Source organism: Lampris incognitus, chromosome 2 (assembly GCF_029633865.1).
Source record: "Lampris incognitus isolate fLamInc1 chromosome 2, fLamInc1.hap2, whole genome shotgun sequence".
NCBI classification, from domain to species: Eukaryota; Metazoa; Chordata; class Actinopteri; order Lampriformes; family Lampridae; genus Lampris; species Lampris incognitus.
Window position 1 is genome coordinate 144,736,361 of NC_079212.1, and position 18,487 is coordinate 144,754,847.

The 18,487-nt window shown below is 48.7% G+C and overlaps 1 protein-coding gene across 1 annotated transcript in view; it reads left to right on the forward strand.

Annotated features, from left to right (window-relative positions):
• Positions 1-13,678, forward strand: part of LOC130107729 (filamin-B) — a 139,288-nt gene extending 125,610 nt beyond the window's left edge. The window contains 8 exon segments of the mRNA XM_056274456.1: positions 1,115-1,381; positions 4,647-4,784; positions 5,295-5,410; positions 7,784-7,916; positions 9,597-9,773; positions 10,175-10,393; positions 10,550-10,759; positions 11,544-13,678. Of these exon segments, the coding sequence (XP_056130431.1) occupies positions 1,115-1,381; positions 4,647-4,784; positions 5,295-5,410; positions 7,784-7,916; positions 9,597-9,773; positions 10,175-10,393; positions 10,550-10,759; positions 11,544-11,731 (1,448 nt within the window). The 3' untranslated portion in view covers positions 11,732-13,678.
• The last annotated feature ends 4,809 nt before the right edge of the window (positions 13,679-18,487 follow it).

An 18,487-nucleotide genomic window follows, 5' to 3' on the forward strand; every position in this document is an offset into this window, starting at 1 on the left:
TCGCTGGGGTTGGCACCATGAGGTTGGCACCACAACGCGCTTTGATGAGCACCGTGGCATGTGGCAACCCACAGCGAGCATGTTTGTATGGGGGTTTTAGTGTGTCTGTGTGTGTGTCTGTGTGTGCGCTTGAATCTGTTGTGAGTTTGCTTTGCCTCATATTGTAGAATATTTCACCATCCCCTCTGTGTGTGTGTGTGTGTGTGTGTGTGTGTGTGTCTGTGTGTGTGTCTGTGAGTGTGCTTGAATCTGTTGTGAGTTTGCTTTGCCTCATATTGTAGAATATTTCACCATCCCCTCTGTGTGTGTGTGTGTGTGTGTGTGTGTCTGTGTGTGTGTCTGTGTGTGTGTCTGTGAGTGTGCTTGAATCTGTTGTGAGTTTGCTTTGCCTCATATTGTAGAATATTTCACCATCCCCTCTGTGTGTGTGTGTGTGTGTGTGTGTGTCTGTGTGTGTGAGAGAGAGAGATGTTCACAGCCTGATGTCATAACTCTCACCAGTTTCATTCAGACACGTTACAAATCACTGCAACAATATTCTGCTACGGGGCGTCCGGGTAGTGTGGCGGTCTGGTCCGTTGCCTACCAACACAAGGATCGCCGGTTCGAATCCCCGTGTCACCTCCGGCTCGGTCGGGCGACCCTACAGACACAACTGGCCGTGTCTGCGGGTGAGAAGCCAGATGTGGGTGTGCGTCCTGGTCGCTGCACTAGCGCCTCCTCTGGTCAGTTGGGGCGCCTGTTGGGGGGGGAGGGAGAACTGGGGGGAGTAGCGTGATCCTCCCATGTGCTACATCCCCCCTGGTGAAACTCCTCACTGTCAGGTGAAAAGAAGCGGCTGGTGACTCCACATGTATGGGAGGAGGCATGTGGTAGTCTGCAGCCCTCCCCGGATCGGCAGAGGGGGCGGAGCAGAGACCGGGACGGCTCGGAAGAATGGGGTAATTGGCCGGATAGTATTGGGGAGAAAAGGGGGGGGGGAATATTCTGCTACCTGGAATCATCGTTATGTAAATAGTCTAACTACAGGTCACATGTTCGGTCAAGCACAACTGATTTGAAGCAAAAGTTGTAGTTGTAAAATGATTTAATACCATTCTCTCTCTCTCTCTAGAGATGGACATCAATGAGGTCAAGGCTGAGGTCACCTCCCCTTCGGGGGCCAATCAGCCAGCTGAATTGGTTGCTGTGGGCAACGGCACCTACTGCGTGCGCTTTGTCCCCGCGGAGATGGGCGTGCACCGCGTGAGCGTGAAGTACAGGGGCGTGCACGTCCCGGGGAGCCCCTTCCAGTTCACGGTGGGGCCGCTGGGAGAGGGAGGGGCCAGCAAGGTCAAAGCGGGAGGGCCAGGACTGGAGAAAGCCCAGGTTGGAGAGCCCGGTATGTCTGTAACACACACACACACACACACAGGGGGGGCCTGGTACTGTATATCTGTCATAACACCCACTTAATCTCTTCTTGATGAGGACCAGATGAAAGAGGTTATCTTTTTAAGCTGAGGTTAAGTATAGGAGTAGTATCTTTCCTTCATGGCCTTTCGTGGCGTCCTAGACTGGTCACCATACACCCCAGCATCATGTGGAGCGTAAAATATAGCCTCTCCATGATGAATGACCGTCCGTGCGTGGTGAAGAGCCACACCCTCCTCGCAGTAACCCTGTTAACGTCGTCAGGAGACAGCAGAGCAGAGCACGGTGGATCTAGAGGAGCAAACCTGGATAATAAATCCTGCTACTCCCTAGGGGGCAGCAGCAGTCCTAGGAGCACTCATCGATAGACTGATGTTATGGACCGGGGGACATCGTGGCTTTGCAGATGATCAGTGCATCTTGACAATGGAAAGGAACAAAATCTCCAGTTAGTGGAGAACCACAGAACTGCATGTGGAGTAGCGCCCCATGCTGTAAACAAACATGCACGGCCCAAAACCCTATAGGGGGCGTCTTGACAGACACCCTGGGTGAGGAGGGTGAGGTTTTAAGCTGGTGTCTTTATGCATGCTCAATTATCTATAGGTAAGAAAACCAAAGAAAGGTGAATCAGTTCATCTGGACACAACGTTTATTGAGAGAGAGGTTTCATCATCATCTAAGTGACCTCTTCAGTCTCAACTGACTGCAGGTGTCCCCACCCTTATAAACAACACAGTGGCATAACGACCAAAAACAACGATCGGTTTCATATGCAAATTACCGTGACCATTAACTAGAGTTACAACGGCCATGTGTACTGTTCACAGAGGACTGGGGAATAGTTGCAGTCACAGCATTGTAAGATGGAGACAGATGTACTCTTAGCCCCCGGATCAGGGATGGTTGTTCCCCCTACACATAGATGGCCTCTTTGACTCCCCCGTTCAAACCAGCGTTCCTCCCTATCAAGGAGGTGCACATCCTCATCCTGGAAAGAGTGGCCACCGGCCTGTAGATGGTGTAGACTGTGTAGATGGTGTAGACTGTGTGTAGAAGGTGTAGATGGTGTAGACTGTGTAGATGGTGCAGACTGTGTGTAGATGGTGCAGACTGTGTAGATGGTGCAGACTGTGTAGATGGTGTAGACTGTGTAGATGGTGTAGACTGTGTGTAGATGGTGCAGACTGTGTAGATGGTGTAGACTGTGTAGATGGTGTAGACTGTAGATGGTGTAGACTGTGTGTAGATGGTGCAGACTGTGTAGATGGTGTAGACTGTGTAGATGGTGTAGACTGTGTAGATGGTGCAGACTGTGTGTAGATGGTGCAGACTGTGTGTAGATGGTGCAGACTGTGTGTAGATGGTGCAGACTGTGTAGATGGTGTAGACTGTGTAGATGGTGCAGACTGTGTGTAGATGGTGTAGATGGTGCAGACTGTGTAGATGGTGCAGACTGTGTAGATGGTGTAGATGGTGTAGACTGTGTGTAGATGGTGTAGACTGTGTAGATGGTGCAGACTGTGTAGATGGTGCAGACTGTGTGTAGATGGTGCAGACTGTGTGTAGATGGTGCAGACTGTGTAGATGGTGTAGACTGTGTAGATGGTGTAGACTGTGTAGATGGTGTAGACTGTGTAGATGGTGCAGACTGTGTGTAGATGGTGCAGACTGTGTAGATGGTGTAGACTGTGTAGATGGTGCAGACTGTGTAGATGGTGCAGACTGTGTGTAGATGGTGCAGACTGTGTAGATGGTGTAGACTGTGTAGAAGGTGTAGACTGTGGAGTCCTGGCCTGACATGTTAGCTCTCCTGTGTTGTGTCATCCTCTTGGCCAGAGTCTGTTTAGTTTCCTCGATGTATAAGTCACGACAATCCTCCTGGAACTTAACAGCTACACTATATTGCTCTGTTTGTGCCGGGGGACCCGATCTTTGGGGTGGACCAACTTCTGGCGCAGCGTGTTTTGGGGTTTAAAAGCAACTCGGACGTGGTTTTTTGAAATTACGGGTCTCAACTGTTCCAACACTCCCACCACATACAGAATCACCACTGGTTTAGACTTAAGACAGCTGTTGTCCTTCTCCTCTCTTGGATCGGCTGCTGCACTGTCTGGGCGTCTCCCTGGCTTTGACAAACCCCCAGTTAGGATGACCACACTTAACCAGGGCCTGTTTAATGTGGGGTTTCTCCCCCTCCCCAGCCGCTGTGTCGGTGGGGACCTTGTCAGCTCGGTCTCCAGCGTCCTGATGACTCCTAGTTTGTGCTCCAGTGGATGATGAGAGTCAAACCTTAAGTACTGACCAGTATGTGTTGGTTTACGGTAAACATCAACAATCAAATGTCCTCCATCACCAACTGTAATGTCACAGTGTAAGAAGGCTACCCTGTCATGTTCCACTTCCTCCCTGGTGAGCTTGATGTGGGGTCCACAGAGTTCATGTGGTGGGTGAAATGTGGTACGTCCTGAGGTTTCATTTTAACCCAGGTGTCATCCACACTTCTGAACCAGTGGCTAGGTGGTGTCCCAGGATATGACATCAGAGCCTCTTTTCCACTTCCTCCATATACAGGTTGGCCACTACAGGTGAGACTGGGGAACCCATAGTGCCCCCATGCCTCCGCCTATAGTACTGCCCCCTGTATGTGAAGTACGTGGACTGAAGACAGCTTCATGAGCAGACACACTTGGTCAGTGTCGAGGGTGGTCCTATTGTTGAGGGTGGGGTCGTTTTGTAATTGACACTGAAGATGACAGTTAGATGAGTGATGAAACGTATCCATCAATAAACGTTGTGTCCAGATGAACTGATTCAGCCGTCTTTGATTTTGTTACCTGGATTATTGAGCATCAAGACACATGAAGGAGCGGCTGTGTCCAACAACCAGGAATCATGTGAGGGACAAGACACTGAGTATGATGCTTCTTTTTGCCCTCAAGTCAGGATGGGACAGACATCTGCTTTTACTTTGCAATGGTCCACTAAAGGGTCCTCTCTCTCTCTCTCTCTCTCTCTCTCTCTCTCTCTCTCCCTCACCCCCCCCCCCTTGATTTGACCTGGGGTTCTGTGATGGAAGATGAACTCTTTTTTTGGATGTGTTAATGTGACTTTGTGACTGGAGTGACTTTTTCAATATTGTCAAAAAATGTGTCATTTGTTAAAACATTTTTCCCTCTTCTCTCCTTTCCTCTTCTCTTCTCTCACCTCTTCTCTCCTCTCTGTCTCTCCAGCTGAGTTTAGCATCTGGACCAGGGAGGCTGGTGCAGGAGGTTTGTCCATCGCAGTTGAAGGTCCCAGCAGGGCAGAAATCTCCTTTGAGGACCACAAGGACGGGTCCTGTGGAGTGTCCTACCTCGCACAGGAGCCTGGTACAGAAGACACACACACACACACACACACACACTGATTCACACGCACACAAAAAATCAAACACACACACAGACATGCACAGAAAAACTCAGATATACAAACACACAGACACACACACACACACACATGCATAAGTTGCACACCCACGGATACAGACACACACAGACAGCTGAACTCATGAACAAACATTCACACACACTCGCACATACAGCTGAGAAGTGAGTATCATTACACAAGATGCTGCTTTTTGTAAGCCATTTCATCATCATGAAACGTTTTAAAGTCTAATTTTTAAACATCAGCATCTCTTGTGTTCTTCCTCTCTCTCCTCCTCTCTTCTTCTCTCCTCTCTATCCTCTCTCCTTTTCTTCTTCTCTCCTCTCTGTGTCTCTCGCTCACTGTCTCTCTCTCATGCTCTATCTCTCCCCTCTTTCACTTTCTGTCTTTCTCTCATTCTCTCTCTCCTCTCTGTCTGTATCCTTCTCTCTCCTCTCTCTCTCGCTCTCCAGGTGACTATGAGGTTTCGGTGAAGTTCAATGACCAGCACATCCCAGACAGTCCCTACCTCGTCCCCGTGGTCGCCCCAGTTCATGACGCCCGCCGGCTGACTGTTACCGGCCTTCAGGTGAGACACGGGGAGACACCTCCACACTCAGCCTGCCCTGCCTTGCTCGAGGACAAGTGGCCCAGTTGCATAAACTGTTGTCAGGACTGAGTTAGGTGTGGTGTGCCGGGTCAGTATGACCCAGAATAGATGAACCGTCTTTTATCCAGTTATTCAACACCTGATGTCACCGCTGGAGGGCGCTCTTTCGGTGTGACGTATATCTATGTAACCGTCCATGGCACAGGCCGTGTCCCAAAGCAGTTGACTTACAGAAAAAATGAAAACCAGGAGAAAACGAGGAAACTCACAGAACAACTTCCTGGTTACTCCAAGAGTCAGCATCACAACCTGGGAAGAGCAGCTAGCTGGGCATTATGGGAATTATCGGCACGGGAATATGTCTTTGGCCAATAAGACACCTGATGTAAATGGAGGCTTTTATTTCCTTTCATCCAATTATAACGAAACTTTGCAAAGTTGGTCTGTTGACGTCTGTAAACGTCTTAATAATACCAGCCAATAATAATAATACCAGAATAATACTTCATAATACCCGCCAATAATAATAATACTAGAATAATACTTCATAATACCAGAATAATACCAGCCAATAAGAATAATAATAATACCAGAATAATACTTAATAAAACCAGAATAATACTTAATAATACCAGCCAATAAGAATAATAATAATACCAGAATAATACTTAATAACACCAGAATAATACTTAATAATACCAGCCAATAAGAATAATAATAATACCAGAATAATACTTAATAATACCAGCCAATAATAATAATACCAGAATAATACTTCATAATACCAGAATAATACTTCATAATACCAGAATAATACCAGCCAATAATAATAATACCAGAATAATACTTCATAATACCAGAATAATACCAGCCAATAATAATAATACCAGAATAATACTTCATAATACCAGAATAATACCAGCCAATAATAATAATACCAGAATAATACTTCATAATACCAGAATAATACCAGCCAATAATAATAATACCAGAATAATACTTAATAATGCCAGAATAATACCAGCCAATAATAATAATACGAGCATAGTACTTCATAATACCAGCAGGGGATGTGTTCAGCCAGAGGAGGTTTAAAGCCCCACTGCATTCCCAGAGGAAGAGTCGGTTTAAAGTCAGGAAGGGTTTTGTTATGCAACTGGACCCGTGGACCTCATCACAGCCAGGCAAATACACACAGGCTCATTCAGCCCCTACCAAAGCCTGCACAAACCAGTAGAGGACTGGTGTACTGGGAGGATCCCAGTTGTATTTGCCTGGCTGTGACACCCCCCCCCCCAAAAAAAAATACAAATCTGGTGTGGATCTGTTGGTGTTTCTCTTGTGTTTCATTTAAAGGCTTTTAACAGAAACCTCGTCGACTCGCTGGTTGTGTCTCTCCAGCAGACAGGGGCAGACCATAGACCACCTCCATAACACGGCCTTTCTAGTCTCTAGACTAGTTCTGTTACCACGCCTCTGCAGACGGGGTCAGTAGCTCAGACTGCCGTCGCACACCAACGCAGTGTGGAGGTGTGAGGGGAACGCTGTGTTTCCAACAAGCGGAGTTTGTGTCGGCTTTGTCGATGAGAAAAGCTGAACGAAAACACGATCTTAAAAAAAACTGCACGTCACAAAACGCCATCGGACGCCGGTGACAGGTCGGTGGCGAGCAGTTGAATCTGAGTTGTTGAATATCTGTTCAAACGCCCTTCATTTTTATCTTACGTCCGGTGAACCTGCCGTACAAACTGTCCCTCGGTGTGAATGTGTGTGTCAGTCCTGTGACGGCCTGGCGGCCTGTCCAGGGTGTCTCCCCGCCTGCCGCCCAATGACTGCTGGGATAGGCTCCAGCATCCCCGCCACCCTGAGGGCAGGATGAAGCGGTGCGGATAATGGATGGATGCAACTAGCCAATGGAAACACATCTACTTCCCACTTTATTCCACGATTTTCCCAAAGCTGGTTTAAAATGGCCGTCGTGCCTCGGCCTGCTTAGCGTCTCGTTTGCTGGTTTGGTGTGTCGGCTGTCTCTGTCTGCTGTAGCGGGTCCAACCGGAGCTCAGGTAAAAGCAGAGTAGAACCACCGAGAACAGAAAATAACACAGGCGAGCACAGTAGAAACCGATGAAGTGACATTTACTGCTTGATTTGCCGTCCCGTTTTAATTTGCTTCAGCCATCGGCGCTGTCTCCCCGCCGCCCCTCAGTGTGTTGCTATGTGTAGACATATCGCACACACGTGCTGCCAAACTTTCTCCCCATGAGTGTTGTAGTGTCCTATCTTTCTCCTTTAGTGTGTGTGTGTGTGTGTGAGATAGCGCTGTTAACCTTCCTGTGTGACTAACCTCTGTAGGAATCAGGTCTGAAGGTGAATCACCCAGCATCCTTTGCGGTGCGTCTGAATGGCGCTCAGGGCAACATGGAGGCCAAAGTTCACAGCCCCTCCGGAGCCCTGGAGGAATGTGCCGTCACTGAGCTGGAGAGAGGTGAGACACTGACGAACAGACATGCAAAATAGACTGGAACCTGGGGCATCTGGGTAGCGTGGCGGTCTATTCCGCTGCCGACCGACACGGGGATCGCCGGTTCGAATCCCCGTGTTGCCTCCGGCTTGGTCGGGCGTCCCTACAGACACAACTGGCCGTGTCTGTGGGTGGGAAGCCAGATGTGGGTGTGTGTCCTGGTGGCTGCACTCACGTCTCCTCCGGTTCGGGGGGGAGGGGGAACTGGGGGGAATAGCGTGATCGTCCCACGTGTTACATCCCCCTGGTGAAACTCCTCACTGTCAGGTGAAAAGAAGCGGCTGGTGACTCCACGTGTATGGAAAGAGGCATGTGGTAGTCTGCATGTATGTCAACACAACCACTGTTGTGTTGACATGCATTAAAAATCAAAAGGAGCAGAAAGGAATTGAGCCCCCCCCCCCAAAGTCTTTCTGTAGATCCAAGTAATGTTCTTCCAAATGAGGTTTCTACCGAAAAGCGGAGGACATGAAGACATATTTTACACAAGACGATTTACTGTCACAGTGAAATACCTTTTGAACACAAAGAATGGTTTCAAGGGACAAAGATGTGTTTGGTTTTTTTAGTCGGCATTAGATTTAATGTACAATAATATTACTACTCAATATAATGTTGTCAGGGTGGCGCAGTGCTTAGCGCGGTCGCCTTCACAGCAAGTAGGTCCTGGGTTCGAGCCCCGGGGTCGTCCAACCTTGGGGGTCGTCCCGGGTCGTCCTCTGTGTGGAGTTTGCATGTTCTCCCCGTGTCTGTGTGGGTTTCCTCCCACAGTCCAAAGACATGCAGGTCAGGTGAATCGGCCGTACTAAATTGTCCCTAGGTGTGTGTGTTATGGCCCTGTGATGGCCTGGCGGCCTGTCCAGGGTGTCTCCCCGCCTGCCGCCCAATGCCTGCTGGGATAGGCTCCAGCATCCCCACCACCCTGAGAGCAGGATAAGCGGCTTGGATAATGGATGGATGATATTGTCAGTGTGTATACTTGATCATAGAGAGCTGCTATTTTATATTTCTTTGCTGTTATCGTGTCTCATATTTCATACACTGTATATCATATACTGTCTCATATTTCATACACTGTATATCATATACTGTCTCATATTTCATATACTGTATATCATATACTGTCTCATATTTCATATACTGTATATCATATACTGTCTCATATTTCATACACTGTATATCATATACTGTCTCATATTTCATACACTGTATATATATACTGTCTCATATTTCATACACTGTATATCATATACTGTCTCATATTTCATACACTGTATCATATACTGTCTCATATTTCATACACTGTATATCATATACTGTCTCATATTTCATACACTGTATATCATATACTGTCTCATATTTCATACACTGTATATCATATACTGTCTCATATTTCATACACTGTATATCATATACTGTCTCATATTTCATATACTGTACATAAATTCTGTTTTTGTAAACTTGCTGCAACATACAAAGAATCTCATCTGCTTCTGCAAATCTGACAGAAGCAGCTCTTAATCCAGTATTATTTCAGCGTCATAATTTGTAAACAGATATGATTATGTGAGTGTGGCTGTAAGCAGCACATCAACTCAGATTGCTGTTCCTACTAACATGTGACCCCGGCGTCCTGCCACCCAGATAAATATGCCATCCGCTTCATCCCCCGGGAGAACGGGATCCACTCCATCGACGTCACGTTTAACGGCGTTCACATCCCCGGAAGTCCCTTTAAGGTCCGAGTGGGAGAACCAGGACAGACCGGAGAACCTGGCCTGGTCTCAGCATACGGAGCCGGACTGGAGAGAGGAACCACAGGTTGGGCTTACTTGTCTGTTGTTCTACCTGCCTGTGTATTTCTTTACCTGTCTATCCCTCTACCTGTATGTTCACCTGTCTGTCTACTTGTCTGTTTACCTGCCCGTCTACCTGTCTCTGTCTTTCTACGAGCCTGTTTACCTGTCTCATGGTATGCTTGTGTGTGTGTCTGTGTGTGTCTTTCTACCCATCTGTCATTATACCTGCTTGTCTAGCCTTCTGTCTGTCTACCTGCCTGCCTGTCTGTCTTTCTATGAGCCTGTTTACCTGTCTGGTTGTCTCCCTGTCTGTGGGTTGCTTCTAAAGATTTTGTCGGTCGTTTTGTTGTTTCTTGTCCACTAAAGCCTGAAATGTAAAATCAAGAACAATTAAAATGACTCCACTTCTTTTTGGCCCTCCAGGCACCCAGTCAGAGTTCATCATCAACAACACGAGGGCGGGGCCCGGGGCCCTGGCAGTGACCATTGAGGGCCCCTCCAAGGTGAAGATGGACTGCCAGGAGATCCCAGAGGGTTACAAGGTTCAATACACACCCATGGCCCCTGGAAACTACGTGATCAGCATCAAATATGGAGGACCCAACCACATCACTGGAAGCCCCTTCAAGGCTAAAGTCATAGGTTCGGACCCGTTACTCTACTTTGGTTAGGCTTTGATTAAGACAGGCTGATTTATCAGTAATGCCTGCGATGGGTGTCACAGTGTTGTACCTGTCTTGTCATCCACGTTCGTTCTGCGTAGTCTCCATGTCCGATTCACCGCCTGTCCTCTTTCAGGTCAGCGGCTGGTGAACGTGACCAACGCCAGCGAGACCTCCACCCTGAACGTGGACCCGCTGCTCCGAGCCTCGAGCAGCAGCCTGTCGCAGAGCGCGTCCCCCAGGCCGACCTCCTCCGATGCCAGTAAGGTGCTCAGTCGAGGCCCAGGCCTAAACAAGGCCTTCGTGGGACAGAGGAGCAGCTTCTCCGTTGACTGCAGCAGAGCCGGTGAGTCGACCGCTGCAACCCACCGGTGACTCCGGGACATTCTGCTCGGCGGCACTTGGACATCATTTTGGTTCCAGCTCTGTAGGATGGGCTGCAGCGCTGAGATTCATTTTCCTTATGGGAAGATTTTCATTGCGACCACCCATCACAGCAGATTTTAATTTATACTTCTTTGTTTTACAAAATGACTGGGCCAATTTAATTTTTTTCCATATATCCTCAATCAAGTTAGTAGCTATGTAATTATCAACGTGATTTTAGCGTCTGGGTAGCGTAGCGGTCTATTCTGTTGCCTACCAACACAGGGATCGCCGGTTCGAATCCCCGTGTTACCTCCAGCTTGGTCGGGCATCCCTACAGATACAATCGGCCATGTCTGGGGGTGGGACGCCGGATGTGGGTGTGTGTCCTGGTCGCTGCACTAGCGCCTCCTCTGCTTGGTCGGGGGAACTGGGGGGAATAGTGTGATCCTCCCACGCGTTACGTCCCCCTGGTGAAACTCCTCACTGTCAGGTGATAAGGAGCAGCTGGCGAATCTACATGTGTCGGAGGAGACATGTGGTAGTCTGGAGCCCTCCCCGGATCAGCAGAGGGGGTGGAGCAGCAACTGGGACGACTTAGAAGAGTGGGGTAATTGGCCAGATACAATTGGGGAGAAAAGGGGGGGGACCGATCCCCCCCCCCCAAAAAAAACCGATAAAACTCCTAATATCTTCTTCCTGTTTTCTTTCTTTTCCCTTCTCTGGGCTCTCCTGTTCTCTCTCTCCGTCCTCCATCTGTCCAGGTAAGAACATGCTCCTGGTGGGGGTTCATGGCCCCCAGGTCCCGTGTGAGGAGGTGCTGGTCAAACACCTGGGGAACATGCAGTACAACGTCAGCTACATGCTGAAGGAGCGGGGCAGCTACATCCTGGCCGTCAAATGGGGAGAGGACCACATCCCCGGCTCACCCTTCCACGTCACTGTCCCATAATGCACCGCGGCACTGAGACACCGCCACGCCGTTTTGATTGAATCCAATGCTCTGACTGCTGCAAGAAAATGTCCTCTTGACAAGTTTTTCTTTAATCTGATATCGAGTCATACGAACCTTCTTTCTCATCAGGAAAAAAGAGACGTCTGCCTTTTCCCTCAGAATGTTGTTCATGTTTCGGGTAACGCAGCGCTGGAAAGCGGTCGGTCGTTTCTTATCAGGGAAAAAAAGTTTTTCGGACTCGATACCAGATTAAACGAAGGGTTGAGACGGACGCTTTCATTATTTTACTTTGTAAAGCAAAGTGGTAGATTTAAACTGTCCTGTGAGAGCCGTGAGGTAATTTAAGAGGTTGAGAGTTGACTGATTTCAAAACGACTCCTCTGTTGATTCTTGCTGCCCGGAAATGATTAAACAAGTTGACAGATTTGCACTTGAGACGATCGTTTTTGATACTTGATTGGTAAATTGATGCTCAAATCAGTTTGTGAGAATGTCCCGACCACCGCTGATGTGACAGCTAGATTTAACGCCCATCGAACCCGCGAGTACCTCCAAAATAGTTGTCGCCACTGATCCGAGTACAGCCTTAAAAACCCAACATGCTTTAATCCTTCCAGACCTCCAGAACCGTCAGCTGATGGGTTGTTTTCGTAAGTGTAGCATGTTTCTTTACATCACTAAGTAGTTTACCCAAGTTAATGTGGAAGTTCGGGGTCACGCTGGTAAACTGGATGACCACAGCTGGTTAACGTTCACTGTGGTCAGATAGCACACCACTCTTAGGGGGCTTCTGTGGCTAGTCAGTGTGGCTAGTCAATGAATGAAAGCGGCTTATGAATTTTCAAATCTGCTGGCCACTGCTTTGGCCTCCGAGCAAACTGTCTCACGCTGCTGCTGTGTGTCGGACAACACCAGTTAACTGTAGTGCAAACCAGTAAAATACTGAACGCGATGGTGTCAGACGGCCGGTCAGCTGAGCTCCCTCAACCTGCACGCCTTTCTTTACTACTGATGTTGTTGTTGTTGTTGTTGTTTCTTTGTGCCTGCAACTCGTTTTCCAGAATGCTTCTTACCCGGGAGATAAAATCCGTCAAACCGTATCCGTACAAGTCCAACTAGTGGGGTGGGGGGGGGGGGGAATAGACCTGACGTTGATGTAGAATGAAACACTGACTCCCGTTTGACTCGCTGGTTTAATATTTATTAAAGTCCCCCCAACCCCCACAGAGGAAACTAGCAGGAGGCCAAATAACCTTGTTTGTGTTTCCATGGTGTCTGGAGGTTATGTTTTCATATTGCCAAAAGTCCTCAGACTGGCGTTAAATACTACACCGTCTGTTTGTGTGCCCGGAATACTTGTGCTGGGGAAGAGGACGAACCTCAAAACTGGTTCGAGAGGTTTTGCGAGTGACGTCCTTTCTGCAGCAGGTGCTCAGAAACCCAGACACTGTTAGAGACCAAGACTTCCACATTCCTCGTCTTAGTTATTGGTTTCCGTCCCTACGGGAAGTGCAAAAACCTTTATGGTCAAGTGGCCAAAATCACATCTGTGCTGCAAAATTAAAATCAGGTCTCGTGCTCGTGTGTGTAAACTGAGTCATGACTATTCCTGGAGGCGTGTTGTGTGTGCGCGCATGTGTGCAGACGCCTTGTCGTAAATTGGAGGTTGTGTACTAAATCTGATAGTTTTGGGATGAACGCAGTGTGGGAGATGGGATGGGGAGGACGTCTTCTGCCATGTTGTTTTGGGGAAAGGGTGTGACGTGAAAAACACTCAGACGATGTACGTTTGCTCATTAAATCCAGCTGGAATAAAGATGTGCATTTATAGTTCGCTTGTGTTGTTTCTTTTCAAAACCCCTGACAACTTTATGGTTTAATAATACCTAATAACTTTCTGCCAGCACGGCGGCGCAGTGGTTGGCGCCGTCGCCTCACAGCAAGAAGGCCCTGGGTTCGAACCCCTGGGTAGTCCAACCATCCCAGGTCGTCCTCTGTGTGGAGTTTGCATGTTCTCCCCGTGTCTGTGGTGGGTTTCCTCCGGGGGGCTGCATCAAAAAGACATGCATGTTAGGGTTCATACTGCTGTCTGTATCCTTGAGCAAGGCAACGGAAAGACGAGGTGGAGTCGGTCCCCGGGCGCTGCACGGCGGCCACCCACTGCTCCTAGCTACACAGCCAGGATGGGTTGAATGCAGAGGAAGAATTGCCCCACTGGGATCAATAAAGTAGTAGAGAACGTTCTCTCACTTCCATTACAGCTTTTGAGACCCTCGCTCTTGGTACCGGGACCAAGCTCGTGTCAGCTTCTGAACCAACTACCTGCCTGCTCGACCCCGCAGCCCTCCACAGCACAGCACACCATGCTGGTTATGGTGAGATACCTGAGATTGCACATGGCAACACAAAAACACCTACACTTCCTCACAGTCCTCGGCCCCCGGGGTCCTCCGTGACCTTTTCATCCGCAGCGTTATGCCTGCAGAGAGAGAGAGGGTGGGTGGGGAAGGAGAACATGAGCCGTTTTGTTTTTATTTATTCCCATCCTTCCCCAAGGCGTAGCTGTTCCCACCCCTTTAGGAAATCCGAGATTTGTAGTATTCTGTTAGCTGTTAATCTCTCTGTCCTTCAGTGTGTTTTAAGATAGGTTTTTTAAATCTGGTATATTGAGCTGTGTGTATATTTTCTGCTGTATTATTTACAATTATATATTATCTGTGTTTGTTTTATTAAAGAAATAATAATTTGTCTTATAAGTAGGGATACATCTAAGGTTGAATTATAGATAATATTAAATGCAGCTTTCCATGGAATTGTTATATTAATTAAGTCTTCCCACTAATTTAAAGTATTTGACTTTTCTTTGAGAGCTTCAACAAGAGTTAAAATACAACAAAAGGGTAGTAAGGTGTAAAAGTAATAGTGAATTCCAGGTGGCTACTATGTGATTACTAGGGTGTTGTAGCTGGATTTCTGGGGTGTTCCAGATGGTCACTAACACATTACTAGTTGTTGCTAGGGTGTTGTAGCTGGATTTCTGGGGTGTTCCAGATGGTCACTAATGCATTACTAGTTGTTGCTAGGGTGTTCCAGGTGTTTGCTAGAGTGTTGTAGCTGGATTCTGGGATGTTCCAGATGGTCACTAACGCATTACTAGTTGTTGCTAGGGTGTTCCAGGTGTTTGCTAGGGTGTTGTAGCTGGATTCTGGGGTGTTCCAGATGGTCACTAACGCATTACTAGTTGCTAGGGTGTTCCAGGTGTTTGCTAGGGTGTTGTAGTTGGTTGATGGGGTGTGACAAGCGAACTGCCTGCTCAGCCCCCTGCAGTTTGCCTACTGAGCAAACGGGTCAGTTGGAGGATGCAGTCAACATGGGATTACATTTCATCTTCCAATGCCTCGACTCCCCAGGGACTCACACAAGGGTCCCGTTTGTGGACTTCAGCTCAGCGTTCAACACCATCATCCCAGATATCCTGCACTCCAAACTCACCCGGCTCACTGTACCAGCCCCCATCTGCCAGTGGATTAAAAACCTCCTGACAGACAGGAGGCAGCTGGTGAGGCTGGGGCAAAATCACATCCAGCACCTGGACAATCAGCACTGGTGTCCCCCAGGGATGTGTGCTCTCCCCTCTACTCTTCTCCCTCTACACAAATGAGTGCACCTCAGGGGACCCGTCTGTGAAACTCCTAATGTCTGCAGACGACACAACCATCACTGGCCTTACCCGGGATGGTGAAGAGTCTGCATACAGACGGGAGGTTGATCAGCTGGGGCAGCCATAACAACCTGGAGCTCAACACACTCAAAACAGTGTAGATGACAGTGGACTTCAGGACACTTCTGCCCCTCAAGGAGCCCCCCAGGGCTGCGTCCTGAGTCCCCTCCTCTACTCCCTGTACACCCATGACAGCGTGACCACACATCGCTCCAGCGTGGTGGTAAAGTTCGCTGGCGACACGACGGCGATGGGCCTGATCACCGACGATGACGAGACGGCCTACAGGGGCGAGGTCAACAATCTAACAAAGTGGTGCCAGGAGAACAACCTCTCCCTCAACGTCGACACAACCAAGGAGCTGATTGTGGACTACAGGAAGAGGGCGGGGGCGGGGGGCTGGACCCCATCACCATCAACGGGACTGCTGTAGAGAGGGTCAAGAGCTTCGAGTTCCTCGGTGTCCACATTACTGAGGATCTCACCTGGGATGAACACACCAGCCGTGTGGTGAAAGAGGCCCAGCAACGCCTCTTTCACCTCAGGCGACTGAAGAAGTTTGGCATGGGGCCCAGGACTCTACGGGCCTTCTACAGAGGCACCACCGAGAGCATCCTGACTGGATGCATCACCGCCGGCATGGGAACCGTACTGCCCACAACCGCAAAACGGCCCAGGACATCGGTGGCTGTGAGTTTCCCTTCATCCGGGTCATATATAACAGACGCTGTGTCAGAAAAGCCCACAGGATTATCAAAGACCCCAGCCCCCCCCCCCCCCGCCCCCAAACTATGGACTGTTCCAGCCGCTACTGTCAGGCTGTGTGTGTGTGTGTGTGTAGGCCCAGCCTTAATAATGTGCACATTGTTGTGCAGTGTTGAGGAGCCGAAACTCAAGAATTTCGCTCTCTTGTATAACGAGACGTAACAAATAAAGACTCTTGAATCTCGTTTCTTTCCGCAGGCTGTCATTCAAATACATGTTGAACATTTTCAAATGAATCCACTGTACTGTACATTGTACACATACTGGTAACTGTACTGTACACACACTGGTGTGCGCTGTCATGTCCATCTACCTCAGGCATGTACATGCAACCTGCTAGTAACCTGCTAACATTAATTTCAGCATCTCTGATACATTCGCTGCACTTCATCACCTCTCATTTCACCTGTATAGAGTCAATGCTTGTGTATATATGTGAAGGTTGTTGTGTTGTAGTGTTGTGATTAAGTGCACTGAGAGAGCCACGAAACCAGAGTCAAATTCCACGTGGGTGCAAACCAACATAGCCAATAAAATTGATTCTGACTGATTCTGTTAATTGGTTACTAGGGTTTTCTAGGTAGTTGCTATGTAGTTGCTAGGGTGTTCCTGGTGGTTTCAGGGTATTGCTAGGTGGTTGCTAGGATGTAGCAAGGTTGTTTCTAGGGTTAATTAGATGGATGCAAGGTGTTGGTGGGTGGTTACTAGGGAGTTTTGGGTGATTGCCAGGTTGTTGCTAGTGGTTGCTAGCATGTTCCAGGTATATAAGGTGTAGCGGGTAGTTGCTAGGGCGTTGTAAACGGTTGCTTGGTAGTTTCTAGGCATAGTAGTATTAGAAGTGGGAGGACTAGGGAGTTGTAGGAGTAATGTTGAGAGTTGGAGGAGTAGCGTTGGAAGAAGTAGGAGTAGTTGGAGGAGGAATTGCAGAAGGAGTGGTTTAAAGAATAGAAGAAGTAGGCGTGATGGTATGAATTGGTTGGAGTATAAACTATTTATTAAATCCTGAAAAAACAGTTAATAAATGTAAACATGTCCACACATTTAGTTAGTTGTAGTTTTGCTATAAGACACGTCACATTGAAGTATTCTCTTCAACTAAATTCATACAAGTAATACATCTGGAAAATGCGGATTCCGCCCTGGCCGTGGGACAGCGGACCAACTCTTTACCCCTGTGGAAGTGCTGAGGGGGGCATGGGAGTTTAACCAGCCAGTCTACATGTGTATTTTGTGGACTTGGAGAAGGCTTATGACCGTGTACCCCGGGGCACTCTGCGGGAGTATGGGGTACCTGGGGGGCAGTTGTTGCAAGCCATCCGGTCCTTGTATAACCAAAGTGAGAGCTGTGTCTGCATTCTCGGCACAAAGTCAAAACACGTGTTCGGTGGGTGTCGGACGCCACCAAGGTTGTCCCTTGTCTCCGATTCTGTTTGTGATATTCATGGACAGGATCTCAAGGTGCAGCCAAGGTGAGGAGTGTGTCCGTTTTGGGAACCTCAGAATTGCATCTCTGCTCCTCGCAGGTGATGTGGTTTTGTTGGCTTCATCAGAACGCGACCTCCAGTTTGCACTGGGGCGGTTTGCAGCTGAGTGAAATGGCCGGGATGAGGGTCAGCACCTCTAAGTCTGAGGCCATGGTTCTCTACCGGGAAATGGTGGATTGCTCCCTCCGGGTTGGGAATGAGTTGCTGCCTCAAGTGAAGGAGCTCAAGTATCTTGGGGTCTTGTTCACGAGTGAGGGTAGGATGGAGCGGGAGATTGACAGGTGGATTGGTGCAGCATCAGCCGTAATGCGGACGTTGTACCGGACCGTTGTGGTGAAGAGGGAGCTGAGGTGGAAGGCAAAGCTCTCAATTTACCAGCCAGTCTTGGTTCCAACCCTCACCTATGGTCATGAACTTTGGGTAGTGACCGAAAGGGTGAGATGGCGGATACAAGCGGCTGAAATGAGTTTCCTCCGTAGGGTGTCTGGGCTCAGCCTTAGAGATAGGGTGAGGAGCTCGGACATCTGGAGGGAGCTCGGAGTAGAACCGCTGCTCCTTCGCGTCAAAAGGAGCCAGTTGAGGTGGTTCGGACATCTGATTAAGATGCCTCCTGGGCGCCTTCCTTTGCAGGTTTTCCGGACAGGCCCAGAAAACCCCCAAAGGAAGGCGCCCAGGAGGAATGCGGACCCCGGGGTAGGCCCAGAACTCGCTGGAGGGACTACATGTTCAATCTGGCCTGGGAACACCTTGGGGTCCTCCAGGAGGAGCTGGAGGGCGTTGCTG